This window comes from Cryptotermes secundus, unplaced genomic scaffold (genome assembly GCF_002891405.2).
Source record: "Cryptotermes secundus unplaced genomic scaffold, Csec_1.0 scaffold39, whole genome shotgun sequence".
In the NCBI taxonomy this organism is placed as follows: domain Eukaryota; kingdom Metazoa; phylum Arthropoda; class Insecta; order Blattodea; family Kalotermitidae; genus Cryptotermes; species Cryptotermes secundus.
The window spans coordinates 116,186-133,642 of NW_019723904.1; the positions used below are offsets into that span (position 1 = coordinate 116,186).

Sequence of the window (17,457 nt, forward strand, 5' to 3'; positions counted from 1 at the left end):
TGGAGGAACTGATGGTGAATCATGAACCATGAATTCGAAAATTATGCAACGTTTGCTAAAGCGAGGTTTGTAGCATTTAAAATAAATTCGCTTTTAGATATGGTTCTCACGACGATAACAAACAGCTGGACATAAGCATGTGAAATTTCGCATGAAGATAAGAGTATTAACAAACGCAAAAAGTTATATTAAATATTACATATTTAATAATAATTACGACGTCCACAGTCGCTGTGCGCACTCTGACGCATGAACTCTCTTCGCAAGCCCAAACACTGGGATCGTGGGTTCGAATCCCACTCAAGGTTTAGATGCCTGTCTTCGTTTATTCTGTGTCTGTGCTGTCCTGTGCAGGAAGCAACCTTGAGACGGGCTGATGCCTTGCCCAAGGAGTTCTATCGACTGTATAAAAAATCAAGAAAGTGAAAGAATGACAAGGTTCGTTATTAAGGACTGTAGAAGCATGGATAAACAGAAATAATAATTACAAATGAGGCACTGGTGTGAAATTTTGATGTTATAAGTAAAAACTTTAACATAAAATTTGTACCCTTAGAATTTACGTACAAAAAATGGATCGCTATATACAATAATTGCCGGTCACGGTAGCCGAGCGGTCTAAGGCATGCACTGTCTTCGCTCGCTCGGAAGCCGGGATCATGGGTTCGAATCCCACTCAGGCCATGGATGTTTGTGTGCGTTTTTCTGTATTTGTCTACAGGTAGAGGCCTTGCGACGAGCTGATCACCCGCCCAAGGAGTCCTACCGTATGTGTAAGATCTAGAAAAACCGAAGTGAACGGAGTTCATGGAGGTAGGCCTAGGCCCACTGGGGCTGTAGTGCCAAGGAAGAAGATATACAATAATTACAGCAGCTAATCTTACTAGATTTACTATTTACGTGGAAACATTTCAAGGAAAGCAAACCCCATAGGTACCTCTTACACCTCCATGCATTTAACATAAAGGAAATGTGGCTGACTACTTCTAGGCAAGCTTGTCCATATACAGGAGACCACAATTCTTTCGGTGAGCAGGATATTCCACTGGTTTCACTGCCTATTTTCAGTCTTGGGTTTACCGGGTCATATGGTATAAAATAAACATCGTTACTTAATAACATTTATACAATAACATTACATATATTTAATGTGGTGCCAGAATATACCACGAAGGCCTGAACATGCCGGTAGATATCTACAGCACTACACGCTCTCACATCACAGACGCCTGAAACATTCTCTTCAGGTTTTCCCGGTCAACATTTTTGTATTAATTTCGTATCTCTCCTGTCTGCGCTACATGCACTCTTCACTCCATTGTCCTTGAATTTCTTCACATTAATAACATTGGGGGAAGACCACACATTATGCAAAATTCTCCAACCTATCATTACTCCCCCCCCCCAAATCAAAGTGGTGACGCGGTCTAGAACTGTTTTCGCTCGCTCGAACGCTGGGATCGTGGGTTCGAATCCTACTCAAGGCATGGATGTCTGTATTGTGCTCGTTTATTCTGTGTTCAGGTAGGGGCCTTGCGACGGGCTGATCCCCTGTCCATGGAGTACTACCGTCTGTGTGTAGAATCAAGAAACTGAAAAATAAAAGCAGCAAATGCCCAAGAAAGGCCGCACAGCCATAACAACAAGAACAAGAAAAAGAAGAAGAAGAACTTCCCCCGCAGTGGCTAAATGTTCTCCCAAACATCCTCTATGTTTATCCCTTAAGGGATGTGTGCCGAGTAAAGCAGTAGCTGGGATATTATTCCGGCCTTCTGCTTTTCTTCGAGTTATTTGTGCCACTTTACAGCTGAAAAGAGTAAAGCTATCCCTGTACCAGGCCGTGATGGTCAATATAGTTGTGAGACGTCGAGGCTTCCACATTATCCAGACAATGGGATCACAGATGGCGAAGTTGTCAGCCTTAGGTGCCTACCACCCTTTACCGCCCAACAAAATTTCTGTTAGAGGCTGAGTAAACCCCAGGGCCATAGTGCGGCTCGAAGGATCAGGTAAACTGAAAAATCCAATAACCCCATCGGGAATCGAACCCCAGAACTTCCGGCTTGTAACATATTGCCTCAACCAAGTACGCTACCGCGTGCCCCCCCCCCCCACNCCACACTGAAAGAAGTATATGAAACAAAGTAATTTTAAATTCAGCGGTCATACTTCTGTAACAGGTTTAGTTTTAGAACTTTTCATTTTCATACAAAACAAGTGAACATCAAGGTCACAGAAATATGCAAAATAATGCCAAAAATACCAATTTGGAAAAAAACGTGCCGGTCCTAACCAAAATGAGCCGTGTTTCTTTTACGATTATTTCGTCTGGTTTGCACACCTGAAGAGGCAATAACATGAATTTTGAATGCCTTGGGCGATAAACAGATTTTCTAGTGACTCTCCTGGATTTTAAGAGTGGGAGAGAGAAAAAACTTACTCGATTTACAGGTCACTCTTACGAACCGAGGCAGAGGCAGAGGCAGATTTGTGAAGTTGCTATATCGACCTACTTCATTTATCACGGAGAAATCTCATAATTCAAATGACCTAAATGCATTGACACTGCGCTCCCCACGCAATCACAACATACGTATGTGTGTGTTATGGAATTTAGAAACATCACCAAACATGTCAATGAAACCAATACATTTGTATTTCTAACATTCTATAACAGTGACAATCTGAAAAAAGTCTATGGAAAATGTAAATATGAGCCGATTTCTGTAAGAAACTGGCGCAAACAAATGAATAAATGTCTGAATGAGACAATTTCATTTTCATTAGTGGATACTGAGGTTACTTTTTATTGCTAGTGGAGTGGGACTAAGTCCCTTGTACTGCGGCCACTTCTGGCCTATTGTACCAGCCCCAGATGATAGGTGAGGGTGATTGTGGAGCAATTGGTGGAATTAAGATTGGCAGGGGAAACCGAAGTACTCGGAGAAAACCTGCCCCAGTACCACTTTGTCCACCACAAATCCCACTTGACCAGACCCGGGATCGAACCGGGGACGCCGCGATGGGAAGCCAGCGATTAACCGCTTGAGCTATGGCACGGCCATATATTGAGGTTAACCAGCAGCTCCAGTTATATATACAGTATATATATATATATATCCTTCTCCCTCTCCGAGCTACATATGCAGCCCATTAAAGCACCGACGATTTAAAAATTTTTACGTTATATATTTGATATATCACTTATATACATTAGCCCTTTTGAATATTTTCGAGAGGGTTGGCGAAAGAGTCGTTTAAGTCCACCTCTTAAGCGTTTCAAGCGACCAACTTACAATTTAACAACATAAACTATACGTTCCCCTGGAGATAGATTACCTCTCGGACAACAATAATTTACGTAATACTACATAAGAATTCAGCTCCAATCTCACAGAAAAACAAAACACAGTGTCTTCATCACAAAGACTAATCGATTAATGCTGTTACAGAAATTATTTCTATTCTGAGAACCATACGAAAGCCACAAATACACTTTGTGTGTGAAATGGGAGATTTTAATGTTAAAGCAAGCTGTACGTATAATTGTTGACCTATGTAGCCGTACCACTGACACCGTCATCTTTATTTGTAATCAATATTTCTTTTAGAGTAATTATACACAAGAGGTAGCAAGGAACACTCAAGGGTGACTTAGCCCGATTCTTGGTTTCAAGAATAGGGCCTGCTTCACTGCTGCAAAGACCAGACAGGAAGCACCCCGCAGAGTTTTCCTGGAAATTCAGTTAGAAAGTTGACCGGCGGGATCCTTTGGTAAAGTTATACTTGACAAGTTTTGAACCCCATAAGTCAAAAGTGGGAAGGCCAGCAACCCACGCTACTGGTATAATTTTTCAGGCAGCTGTCTAAAACGACGTTAGGATTTTAAGGTCCAAAGTCCCAAATTAAAGTTATGTGATTGGAGTAGTGAGAATTATGATTAACTCCCTAAATTCGAACTGTTCCAATCAGCAGAAATTAGGGTAGTAACTTGGAGGCGGAGCCGAAGCCGCGAAGATTTCTTGCTTCGAAACAGGGGAGTCTGCGAGAGGAGTCTCTGAACAACCCTCCAAGTGTACAGCCGAAAAACTAGCGTCACTGGCAGTTTGGTTAAGAAAAAATCAAAGTTAAAACAAAATTATGTTTAAGTGTTTGCAGGAAAAAATCTCTGGATAACTCTTCTAAATTTAACGTGAAATTTTCTTTGTGCTAAAAGTATAAGTGCAAGTGCAATTCTAGGGTTTGTGCTAAAAGAAACAGCCGCTAACTAATTAGCCAGGGATCCGGTCGCCAACGTTGGAGAGATTTCCATGTGTTTTGTGCAACAAGTGCTGTTAAATGTACGTGTGTAGCAAGATTGGCTAATTAAACAGTGTGTGTGTTAGTGCCTACCTAAAACACTCTTCTCTTTCCCGCTGACGCGAGGCCCGTATTCCCCTGAGACCGAATCTCATCGCTCCAGTTAGAACGCGGTACCTAGCTCCTGTAGTTTCCAGTTCACCCCCCCCTTTTTTCCAGAAATGTAAGCCGACAGTAAGCTTACTGGCGCCCAGCACCCCGATAACCCATACCCCGCAAACCATTATCCACCAGAACAACAAAAAGGTAAACCGAACTGGATAGGAAGGACGCAGCCGCAACCTGCCAACTAGAAGTAACAACAGGTGAGAGGGATCAGCTAGAGGAGCAGATGCAACCAGCAACCAAAGGGCCCTTCAGAGGACTGCCGGAGAAAGACGGTTAGAAGGAGTGGTGCCCAACCAAGGGGCCAGACAGAGCGGTTACAGAGAAGGAGTGACGCCCAACGAAAAGGGCCTTAAAGCACTAGACGGTTAGACCTATAAATAGTTGATATCGTACAAGAAGTCGTTAACTGTACACAGAGCATGGGAAGGGATAATTTCACCATATACAAATGGCATTTGAATGGAGGGTCGGGTGCGAGCAAAGAAAAGCAAGAGAAGTCACGAGTTAGCCTACAGATGGGATTCCTATCTATCCATGTATTCGTCTGCCTGTCTATCTGTCTATGCCTCTACTGCCCTAGTCGGTAAGACCCCTTGTACAAGCGATCAGCCAGCCGTAAGGCCGCTAACTGCACACAATACAGCACAAACACAGAATGAACACAAATATACATACATGAGTTTGATTTGTTTCATTCTGGTCCGTCACACTAACAATTACAAATATAAATCACTCCGTCCAATGTGACATAATGTATTACGTACTTTACGTCTAAACAACTTACGTGATGGTGGTTTCCTATTTGTAGTGATGTTTGCCCTCTGAAGATGGTCCACAGAGACCGAAACATGTAAGGGTGTTGAGTTTTCATGTAGTAAAAAAATTACAGGTCACATTGGAAGAAGTGATTTATATTTGTATACATACATGCCTCGAGTGGGATTCGAACCCACGACCGCGCGGACACTGTGATCGGAACAGATGAGCCTCTAACCGCCTTAATTTCCTGCAACTTAATTTGTGTAGTAGTAACTTACCTGGTGTTCTGTAAGAGACCTTTCTGAATACAACATCTGAGCGCATATCCAGTGGCACGAACTTGTCTCTACGCGACATCGCGATATGAAAACAGACGTAATCTCTTACTCGCGATTCCGTTTAGAAGCGATCTTTGATTCCCAAGTCGTACAACAACAAAAATAACTTCAGTTTATTCTCGTATAAAGAAATGTAATTCTTTCAGATAGAGGCGTTTTATGTATAATTCACTGAAAATAAAATAGCATTTTTTCTGACAAGAAATAATATAGCATTAAAATTAAACACTTTCTTCGATAACTGATTAACTTCTCTTTCTGTGGCTCATTAATTCCTATTGCGATCCTGGTCCTGTCTACAAAATAATTTGCGACCTATACGTCCGTTCTATTAATTTAAATCAGAATATAGTGGAATTTAATTCCGTTATAAACAGTTTATATTTAACAAACACGATCTCTTTCATTATGTTTCAGTAACACATACACAGCCGCAACGACAATGAGACACATCAATCACGCACGCGCAAGACGCAACTGAGTCGACTGCAATCACTGACTATTACTGGCACTAACTCCGTAACTCACTGTCCCATACCATGAAGTACCCGCCCCTCCTCTCTCAGAATTTCAGTTAAAACAGCTGATCTTGCGCAGACTTCAAGGCCCGACTAAAGATATGCGAACAGAACTACAAGAAAACAAACAAAGCCCGATTATTTACGCTGAGATATGTTTAATACGGACCCACCACAGCGGCTGCTCGGTCTAAGGCATGAATTGTCTTCGCTCGCTCAAACATTGGGATCGTTTGTTCCACTCCCACTCGAGGCATGGATGTCTGTATGCGTTTATTCTGTGTTTCTGTTGTTCCGTGTGTAGGTGTAGGTAGCGGCCTTGCGACAGGCTGATCCCCCGTCTGAGGAGTCCTACCGACAGTGTAAAAGATCAAGAAACTGAAAAGCGGTCAAGGTCCAACAGAGGGCTTTAGAGTCACACACAGACATTTAATACAGACGACGTTTCGAGAGTACGACCTATTCCCGTCTTCGGGTAGTAAACTGGAATTAAGCTGTGGCAGATTTATTATTTTATATTATTTTAAGGTTAGAGATGACTATTTAATGGGTATCGAGGACTTTTTCCCGGGGGTTAAAGCGACCGGGGCCTGAAGCTGACAACTCACCTCCAGCTAGTGACGAGGTCAACAAACTTTTGATCTATATATCCACTCCCACTTACGCCTTCTTGGATTAGTGCACAGGGAATGTAAACAATGGTTGTTTACATTCCCTAGAGTACGGACAACACTTTGTAAGATGAGGCACCGACTAAACAATTAACATTAATTTGCTACATCTACATCACGAGCCTCCTATACAATCTCATATACAAAAAGAAAAATCTAGGATATTCCAATTTGTCCATGGGAACGTACGAAATTACAAAACCAACGACTGATTCGATGTTATAGAACACCAATTAAAATTTTATTCTTGTTTTATACTACAACTTCTGTTTTTTATATAATCTGATTTACTGTATTTTTTACGTCAAGTGTTTTATATGTTTAATAGTATTGTATCCAGTTTAATAGTACTGCAGTTCAGTGGTGTATGTGTATCGTATATGTTAAACATGTATTTGCCTGATGATGGCTGTTGATAGCCGAAACATGTAGCAGAGCCGTAGCTGGGCACTGACCTTGATATTTGCTGTGTTGTGACGGTTAATAAAGAAGTTGTACTGAAATTTCATCATGATTGTTACAGCCGTTTTCGAGTAAATCGCCATTTTTAGAATACTTCTATTATTTTGAAAAAAATAAAAGTAGGTCTGTCTGTGTATTCCCCCCTCCCCATTAAATTTTGAATATCTGAAACAATCTTTACGAAACTTCGTATATCACGGCATCTGAACCCACCTCCTCAGCATACATTATAAAGGCCTCTCATCAGTCTGTACGTCTGTATGTGTATATTGCTAGGAAACGGCTCGATAAAGAAGTTACTACAGCAACAAATACACACGTAACAATAGAAGAATTGTTGAACTCGTCTTTTCTATGTGGCCGTGTCGTATCGAAGGAAAGTGTGTGATTAGTTCTTCACAGAACTTCTTATTTATTTTCTATGGCTTACCTAACGCAGTCGGAATAGCGACTAATTACGAGCTAGACGGCCGAAAAGTCGGAATTCGATTCCTCGTAGGGGCAAGATTGTTCTATCCACGTCGTCCAGACCGCTTCTGGGGCCCACTCAGCGCCTTATCAAATAGATACCGGGAGCTCTTTCTCAGGGGGTAAGGCGGGCGAGGCGTAAAGCTGACCACTCACCTCCAACTAGTGTCTAGGTCAAGAATACGTGGATCTATACACCAACTCCCCGTAAGTCTCCATGGCGTAGTGTTTGCTAGTTAAGCACATGGACAAATTTACCTTTTACGTATGGCCCATCGAAAGGAACTCTATTTTTAAAACTGGAATGTTAATATTCACTAGGTACGGAACTATGGCATTTGGACTTGTATCTACCGAATATGAATACATGTAGACGGGTTCAACTCCGTCGAAATCTAGAGATCAACTTTTTCACCAAAACAGTGCTTCCCCATATATACTACGTATGGAGGGCGTAAAAATATTCAAGTCCTCCATAGGGAGGGCACTATTTCCACGTTGTGAGAAACTTATGTATCATCATCACCTGAAGGAATATGCTAGCGGGAGATTATTTTTCTGGTAATATCACTCTTGATGGACAGGTCAAAGGGTTGGGGTCCGACAAAGAACAGCTCCCAGTTCTCCGGCGTAAGAGTTGGACATGAGATTAACAAGCTCACTTCAGAGAACAATACGTGCTAGAAAACCTAGCGATGGATGCTAGACAATTTAAACATTATAAGGACATTTGTTGATAACTGATCAAACAAGGGTGACTGAGAACACTGTTGTTAGTAGGACAGAAAGTAGAAGAAAGTTTCTAAGGCTCCGATTGAAATAGCTGAAAGACGTGGCGGACAATTTACGAGAACAGAAAATAAAGAGGTGTCAGGAAGAGGTAAGTAATATAAACGAATCGCCATTTCTCGTCAAGGTGACCAAGGACCTTACAGTACTGCAGAGCCAGGAAGTCAGAACTCCACAGGAGCACACTTTCTCAGATTTAGAAAAATTCCAGTGAAACGTGCTTCACCTAATTTTGTGAGTTTTCTGGTGAGTGAAGCAGGATTCTTTTTCCTTGGCACTACAGCCCCAGTGGGCCTAGGCCTACCTCCATGAACTTCTCCGTTCACTTTGGTTTTTCTAGATCTTAGACATTCGGTATGACTCCTTGGGCGGGTGATCAGCTCCTCGCAAGGCCTCTGCCTGTACACAAACACAGAAAAACGCACACACACAAACTAAACATCCATGCCCTGAGTGGGATTTGAACCCACGATCCAGGTTTCAAAGCGAGCGAAGAGAGTACATGGCTTAGACCGCTCAGCTACCGTGACCGGCGTGAAGCGGGATTGGCATTTGAAAAAAAAAAAAGCACCGCAATACCGGCTTTACTGTCGGAATGTAGGACCTATGTTTATTCTATTTCACCTTGGCAAACTGTGTTAACCAGAAAATGAATTTGAATGTGATTTTTATTTAAATGAATGATACTGCTGGCCATCTGGATATATTTCTTACAACCTCTCCAGTAGAAATGTACCAAAGCTACGGCCGTGAAGAGACACGAGAAAAGACAGTATCCTGCACTATACAGCATGTCCGAGAAATTCTTTCACAGTTATTGTTATAGATATTTACTCGCTGCTTTGACATAAACATTTCTTATTAACGAATAGTACTACAGTATCTCATCAAGTTTTACTGTCATTTAGTGCAATTCAATGTGAGCATCACTGACGGCCGTACCGGCGTCGAAACCAAATTTCACTTCATCCGACCACCGAGAATGTACATCCGCAGGCAGCGAAGTGATGGCTTTTGTAATCCTTCGATGCGAATAGAGAAGAAACTCTTAGCTTTCGCTATGCAAGTTGTACTTGACATAGCTCTAGAAGAAATCCATGCGTGTAAAGCCAAGATTCCGTCAGGCTATATAACCTAACCTCTCCTATGGATCCAGTGACCAGGAAATCCTGGGTTCAGAGCAGTGCGTACAAAGGCAGCAAAATGGGCTGGTGCACCAAGGAATGCAAGAAACTAAGAAGAACTGTAGATGCGTTTCTACGCACGTTGTGTCGCATGAAGAGAGAAGATGCGATTAGTTCTAACTAGAACTTCCCGTATAACAGATGACTTCAGTTTCCCCGTCTGTCACACACAGAAAATGTCATAAACTTTTGAAAGATTGTGTAAGTTTTGAGGTTTTCACGGCGATGACAATGAAGAAAGTCGTCTTCTGGGTTTAGGCACCGTAGCTGCTCTCCGCAGCCATTCAACTGCTCTGAAGATGGAGGCGCTACGTTCCTCCGAAACGTCGGCCAAAACGAAGAATACACGGTGCCTAAACCCAGAAGACGACTTTGTTCATTTTTTGAAAGATTATTCAGAAGGTCAACAGGGAAGCCACGTTTCGTTACAAGGCTGTCATTCAAGATCGCATGTAATCGTTTTCAAGATCAGAATTCCTTCGAAAGATTTATAGACGTGTTTTAGTATACACGTATGTCACTTGAAGGACGTGTCAGTGTAAATTTCCATGGAATTGAAATAAACTGTAGCTCCTTCTTAGCACATCGCCAGCGCGTGTTGAACTATTAGAAATTTGAAGAATGATGTCTTCTGGGATGTGGCGCCGTGTAGATCTTGTGTGAACCGACATTTCGGGGGAAAATATCGCCTCCATCTTCAGGGTAGAAAAATCCGCAAGCGAGGAACCAGCGTTATATTTACTTTCCGAGTTCCGTTATGTTTTCTAAATATTTCATATATTTGTTGGTCGCTTTGAAGCTGCAGGTGGGAAGTTTTATCCAGATGCAGATGTGTCAGTGTGGTCGTGTGTGATGTACTTCAGCTTGATGAAATTTCCAAGCGGAAATATGTTTTTACAAAAAAAAAATAACTATTTTAGTACGAAATCGGGCAGAGAACATTAACTTTAAACTGATAATACTTCTAAGAGAGATACTTCCTGGATATGCTGCAGTGTAGTCTATAAAAACCGATCGATATTTCGGAGTAAAACATCGCCTCCATCTTCAGTAGAATTTGCCTGGTGCCTGTTTCAGGCTGGTTTCTTATTTGTCTTACTTTTCGGCCCTTAACATGGAGGCAGTAAGTTCCTCCAAAACGTCGATTGACATTCAACAGACTACACGGCGTTTTATTACAGTATTCGTACTCACAGCTGTGAGAACCTCAGATTCAACAATAAAAACAACTTATCCTGCAAATGGAACCATATTTTACTGAACAGAATTACATTGTTCATTTTGAACGTAGCAAAACATTTACAGGCGAGCTGCATTGGGCCCATATGACATGAGTCATATTATTGGATACTTAAGTGACGATGAAACAGTGAGGAGAATGCACTTCTCACAACATTATGAATAAGCTGGAAATTAAGAGTTACATATTTATAGAATCTGACCAATGGACTGTCACACATCAAGGGTTAAAGTTCATTGGAATGATTTTCGTACATAATGTAATGAAACAGAGTGAGGGGCATTAGTAGGCCAAACAGTGTATTCGAACTTCAACCTGCCGGGCCTGTCTAGTGCGAGGTCATGGGCGGTTTGCCCTGAATTTATTCAACTCTTCTCTATTACGAAGTTAAAACGCAAGAGACAAATTTCGACACAATAAGAACGGACAGTGAATTTCAAGTTATATTCAAGATCTTTGCATTCCATTTTTCTTGCTTTAAGCAAAGTGTTACAGGAAAGGTAAAACTCTTACATTCGTAAATAAAAGGTTATATGTAGCTACAGCACTATCCTGATATGATTTATATAAAAATTCAATTTCTAAGAGTCATCCCGCCAAATTCTGAAAAAGGACAGGAAAGTCTTGCTCTTAAAAATCCATCTAATATTAATATGTCTTTGCACTTCCAGGTAGTCTAAACTACCTAACAAATCGTTATTCAACCGGGTTTTAACAAATGCTTCTGAAACACTCAAAGAGCTTACTTCTTTCGTCACATATCTTCAATTACCTCACAATGCTTGTAACTACCCCTGAATTATCTATCTATCTATCTATCTATGTATCTATCTACGGTTCTACATCCCTTTGTTGGGCCTTGGCCGATTTTTCAGTTTCTTGATCTGTTTACATTGTCGGTAGGACTCCTTGGATGGGGGATCAGTTCGTCGTAATACCACTACCTACATACAGGAAAACGCAAACACTGAATAAAAGCACACAAACATCCATGCCTTGAGCGGAATTCGAACCCACGGTCCCAGTGTTCGAGAGGGCGAAGACCGCGCGGCCACTATGATCGGCAACTGTCTACATATATCTGTAATGAACTTCAGACATCATTTTATATTTTGATTGTTTCAGTATGGGTACGAAGCTTGGTTGTCTCTAACTGAACATAGGCTGAAAATGTTTCAGAATGGAAATCTGCCGTAAAACGGCCATGCAACTTCTTTTTCCATAAAAGGTTGGGAATTTATTTACCATGTGAAAGACTATTACCTTCTCAAGAAGGAATCTGCTATAGGCTGGGTTTCTCTATGGAATGGTAAACATAGATCCCTTTATGCCTTATACCCTACTTATATCGTCTCCAAGCAACAGGAAGAAGCAAAGGTAAAAGGTAAGGTAAAGCTGCCCTGTAACAGGCCGTGAAGGTCCATAAGGATGTGAGACGTTGAGGCTCCAAAAATCGGCTAACAGATGGCGGTAAGGTTGTCAGCCTTACGCGTCGGCAGCCCTTTAACCCAAGGAAAATTCCTGGTACTCATTTCTGTTAGAGACTGAGTCGACTCCAGGATAATAGTGAGGCTGGAAGGATTGAAATAATCCAATAACCTAATCGGTACTCGAACCCGCGACCTTCCGGCTTGTAGTATAGTGCCTCAACCATCTACGCTGCTGCGTGTCCCAGAAAAAACAACGGAGAACACTAATTTGTATTATAAATAAGACCATATCAACCTAATGCAATGAATTGGATGATAAAAAGAAATTACGGCAAATAATGACAGCCAATGCTAAATTAAGTACAGGCCTACATAATTATACATTAAGGGAAACACTCAAATATGGCCGTGAGAGAAAGGTTTTGAATAAGAGAGACAAGCGTCTGGAAGCAGTATACACGAAATTTCTTATCCCACTGCTTACGTTCACAAAACTTGATTATGTAACCGTTCATTAAAATTTACCCGACTATTCCACATTGTAACAGATTTAATCAACGCGTTGCCAGGTAATAGCATTGTAAATACGAATACAGGTAGCTATAGAAGGAACACTGTGTCTTCTATGCAGTCCGCGCCGAGCAAAGGTACGGAGATATAGGAAATCTGTTGCCAGGCAACGCAGCGGTAAATATGCATCCACAATAATGAGTGACGGTGTTTTCCGATCGGTCCATGCAAAGGAGTTATCTTAAAAATGGCGCTACGATTCAGTTCTGAAGATGGCCACGAGAAGTTCGTAGAAGCTTCATAATGGTTTCAAATGATAGTTTCTGTGTTGAGATCCGTTGCTAGGAGACGACTAATGGATATAGAGGATCCTAGTTCGTGGGCAACAGTGAACTGTGAATTGTGTAAATCAACAATAGCACTGTATTTAAATGTGGTTAAGAGAACTTGTAACCGAAGTGCTAATAAATCCAATTATCCGATCTAGAACCCGCCACTTCCGTCGCACGTACCCCCTACACGTGGCATTTGGTGTCCCACTTCTGACACCAAAATATCACGCGCACGCGACGAAATGACGGGTTCTAGTTCGGATAATTGGATTTATTAACACTCAGAACTCAGAACTGAATCGTACTGCCGTTTGTTTTTAAGAAAACTCCTTTGCACGCGGACCACGCGGAAAACACCGTCCGCCATTGTTGCGGATGAATGTTTAGCACTGCCTTGCCTGGCAAGAGACTTCCTACATCTCCGTGCTTTCGCTCGGCGCGGACCTCACATCAAACACGTTTCCCTTTCTACTGTTGCCTGTATTCGTGTTTAAAAAGCTATTGCCTGGCAACGCATTGATCAAATCTGTTACATTGCTCTCTCTTTAAGGCTGTTCGTCCTGAAGAGCCTAACATCGTATCACTTTTCCTTCCTTGTCGGGGGCTGTGCTTTCAACGTCTGCTTGCAGGTGGTTCTTTTCTTCTTTCCATAGGTGACAACTCTCCAACCAATATTAATTAAGATTTTATTAAGTTAAGGCCGCTTAATTTACAAACAATGACCCAGCAGATATCCACTTTTTACACTGAGAAGTAGCATAGTTCAAGTTTTGCTATGTGGACAAGAAGTAACGTCTGGTAATTCCTGGAATTCTGACAGTTTCAGCAAAGTAGGAAAGTCTTTGAGAATTTTAGAGCTGACAGCTTGGAACAGCTATAATTTAGAAGTGGGACTGCCTGAACCTCATCTCCTGATCTTAATACAGCAAGTCGCTGCCAACCTTAGTGTCAGGTCAGCAACTGCCAGAATCACATAGCAAAGCAACATGATTGGGAACTCAAAATTTAGGGAACCTCCTATTTTAAATTAGACCAATAGTACATGAATGTATGTATAAGGGGTGGGCCTTCTCAGCCCTTGCACTGCGACATACAGTGGTCTATTGTGCTTTACCAATAGTACACGTTTGGAGGAGTGAATTTCTGTTGGATGTTAATGTTCGTGAACCTCAGAATTCCAGAAAGTTCATTCCCAAAGCAGGAGTCTTCATTCAGCTTTCAGTCAATTCAGAAGCAAAAACTACGTTACTTTGATAAAGTACAATTTCTGGCGTCCTAAGCCGCACAAAGTTCAAATTAACAAAATGTAAGGAAAAATTAGTTCAATGAAGTACGTGTATATAATGGCCGGTCACGTTAGCCGAGCGGTCTAAGGCATGCACTGTCTTCGCTCGCTCGGAAGCCGGGATCGTGGGTTCGAATCCCACTCGGGGTATGGATGTTTGTGTGAGTTTTTCTGTGTTTGTGTACAGGTAGAGGCCTTGCGACGAGCTGGTCACCCGCCCAAGGAGTCCTACCATATGTCCAAGATCTAGTAAAACCGAAGTGAACCGAGAGTTTCATGGAGGTAGGCCTAGGCCCAAATGAGGGCTGTAGCGCCAATGAAAAAAAAGTATATAATGTTCAGTGTTATCAAAGAGTTAATAAATAATTTTTTTTCTGTGGCGCTACAGCCCCAATTTGGGCCTAGGCCTACCTCTATGAAATTTTCCGTTTCACTTCGGTTTACTAGATCTTACACATTCGGTAGGACTCCTTGGGCGAGTGATCAGCTCGTCGCAAGGCCTCTACCTGTAGACAAACACAGAAAAACGCACACAAACATCCTTGCCCTGAGTGGGATTCGAACCCACGATCCCGGCTTCCGAGCGAGCGAAGACAGTGCATGCCTTAGACCGCTCGGCTACCGTGACCGGCTAATAAATAATTAGTGGAAGTGAAAAAATATTGCAATGGTGTACGTAACAATAACATAAGGATCTTCCAGCCCTGCCCGAGCCAGGCCTGTATGACACTGGATAAGAACTCATATCTACCACTACTGATCAGAACCCAGCTACTCCCGACTTTTCCCTACTTGCGAGACCTTAGAAACTGTAGGTAAAGTGAACACTTGACTACTAGCTCCAGTAACCACAATTCACTTTCCGTCCCACGTAACTTCTCGACATCCACGAGACGGGGAAGAAGTGCGGTGTAAAAACACTTAGGCGCCCAGGAACAGGGAGGAAGTGAGCAGCAGCGTACGGAACGCAAGGGCAGTTACAACTAATCGGACAACGGAAAGGACCAAAGACAGTCATAATGTGGCGTCACAAAGTAAGATATTTAAAAGTGGTTCCCAACACGTGGGGAAGACTATTACATACGGGGGGCACAACACGTGGGTCTATTACAAGTGACATCCAAAATCCAGGCATAAGAAAGTTTCAAATGACAGGACATGAAACAGATGAACTTTCAGGAAACGAAAGACAATTGTGACTATCTGCGAAAAATTAAAAAAAAAAAATGTATTCATAATGGAGGGGGCACGCGGTAGCGCAGTTAGTTGAGGCACTATGTTACAAGCCAGAAGGTCACGGGTTCGAGTCCCGATGAGGTGGATTCTTTCAATTGACCTAATCCTTCCACTCGCACTATGGCCCTGGGGTCGACTCAGCCTCTAACAGAAATGAGTACCAGGAATCTTCCTGAGATGGGGGATAAAGAGCGGCTGACGCGTAAGGCTAACACTCTTACCGCCATCTGTGAGCCGACTGTCAAGAGAAAATGTGGGAGCCTCGATGTCTTACAATCCTGTGGGCCTTCACGGCCTGTTACAGGGATAGATTTTTTTCTATAATGCAGGAAGATAAATTAACAAAGTTAATGGTGTATGGACAAGTACCATTAGCAAAGGAGATATAGGCTGTTCCAGAAGAAGACTTATAGTGCAAGAATAAGAAAAAGTCACTGAAGATGTACCAGTTAAAGTAGGGCGCGTATTTGTGTCGATCTGCATAACCACTGGAGCAGACTCGACATTCGACTGATCGAGATAAGAACCAAACTTACGAATCAGAGAACCGCGCAAATGATAGCACAACCCAGATACTGGGGTGAGCAGTCTGGTCACAAGTGGGGCAGGTCAGAATAATTAATGTCAAGGCCATGTCACGAAGTACTAATGGTGTCACAGATAATAAGTGGTCCGATGTGCAGTTTGTGGGAGAACTTCTTACTTCAATTTAAAATCTGCCTGAACGTCAGGGTAACAAAAGTGAACACCAAACTATCTACCCCAGTGCCATTTTGCCCACCACAAATTTAAGCCAGGCTCGAACCCAGGCCGCCGCGGTGGAAAGCTGGCGACTAACCCCCTGAACTATGGCACAGCCTTCTATGGACTTAGATTGGCTCTTTCGTTCCGCGCAACTGCATGTTCTGTCTCTATAATATAGTTCTTCGGGAATGGTATTTCGCAGTTCAGTACGTACATTCGTACGGACTTAAACGTGGCTACAAGAACACGGCTCCATAGTGCCAGACCCAGTTCAGCCCCTTTCCTTCGAAGGATCATTAAGAGGATTTATGTCTGTGTTTACTGAGCAAATTGCGCATTGACCGTCATAGTTTTGCGGTGCACTCATTAATTTGTCATTAATTTCTGATTCACTGTATCACTTAGGCATATACGTATTTATGTCATTAAATGCCTGAGGTTACTAATGAAGTTAAATTATTTATCGTTACATATTAATTCAATGGCTGCAGAAGCCAATTACAGGATTAGTAAAATCAAACAAATACATGAATACAAGATATTCTCCTGCTTAGTAGATGCAGGACAAGCGTAGGTATGTAAGATTTGAGGCTTTCACGGAGGTGACTATGAAGAAAGCAGTCTTCTGGGATTTGGCACCGTGTATATGTGGTGTTAACCGACGTTTCGGACGAACGTATCGCCACCATCTNACTGAAATTAACACAATACTCAGATTAACCATTGACAAATAAACCTGAAGAAGGTCTGTCGGCGATTAAAATCTAAAAGTTTGTGACGATGGTATACTGCTATAAGTATTATGTTTTTGGAAATTACTCATCGTCTTATCTAATTTTTTTTTCTGTCGGCCATATTGAAGTTTCAGTGAGCAGAGGAATATCCTACACGAAATAAGAAAACGGAAGGCTAATTGGATTGGTCATGTTTTACGCAGAAACTGCCTTCTAAAAGAAGTTATTGAAGGAAAGCTAGAGGGGCGGATAGAAGTGACAAGAAGACGAGGAAGAAGACGTAAGAAGAT

At 42.1% G+C, this 17,457-nt stretch overlaps 1 protein-coding gene across 7 annotated transcripts in view; it reads right to left on the reverse strand.

The window, feature by feature from the left end:
- LOC111861910 (ATP-binding cassette sub-family G member 1) overlaps nt 1–17,457 on the reverse strand; it is a 233,759-nt gene that overhangs the window by 56,856 nt on the left and 159,446 nt on the right. Inside the window, exons 1-2 of one of the 7 annotated variants that reach the window (XM_023846867.2) lie at nt 5,992–6,070; nt 5,505–5,735 (exon numbers count right to left, since the gene is read on the reverse strand). The exons of 5 other annotated variants lie outside the window; for them this stretch is intronic. In XM_023846867.2, coding sequence (XP_023702635.1) covers nt 5,505–5,583 — 79 coding nt within the window. In that variant the 5' untranslated portion in view covers nt 5,584–5,735; nt 5,992–6,070. Of the gene's footprint in view, nt 1–5,504; nt 6,071–17,457 lie in introns of those variants that run through there. One more of the 7 variants, XM_023846866.2, reaches the window with a different exon arrangement.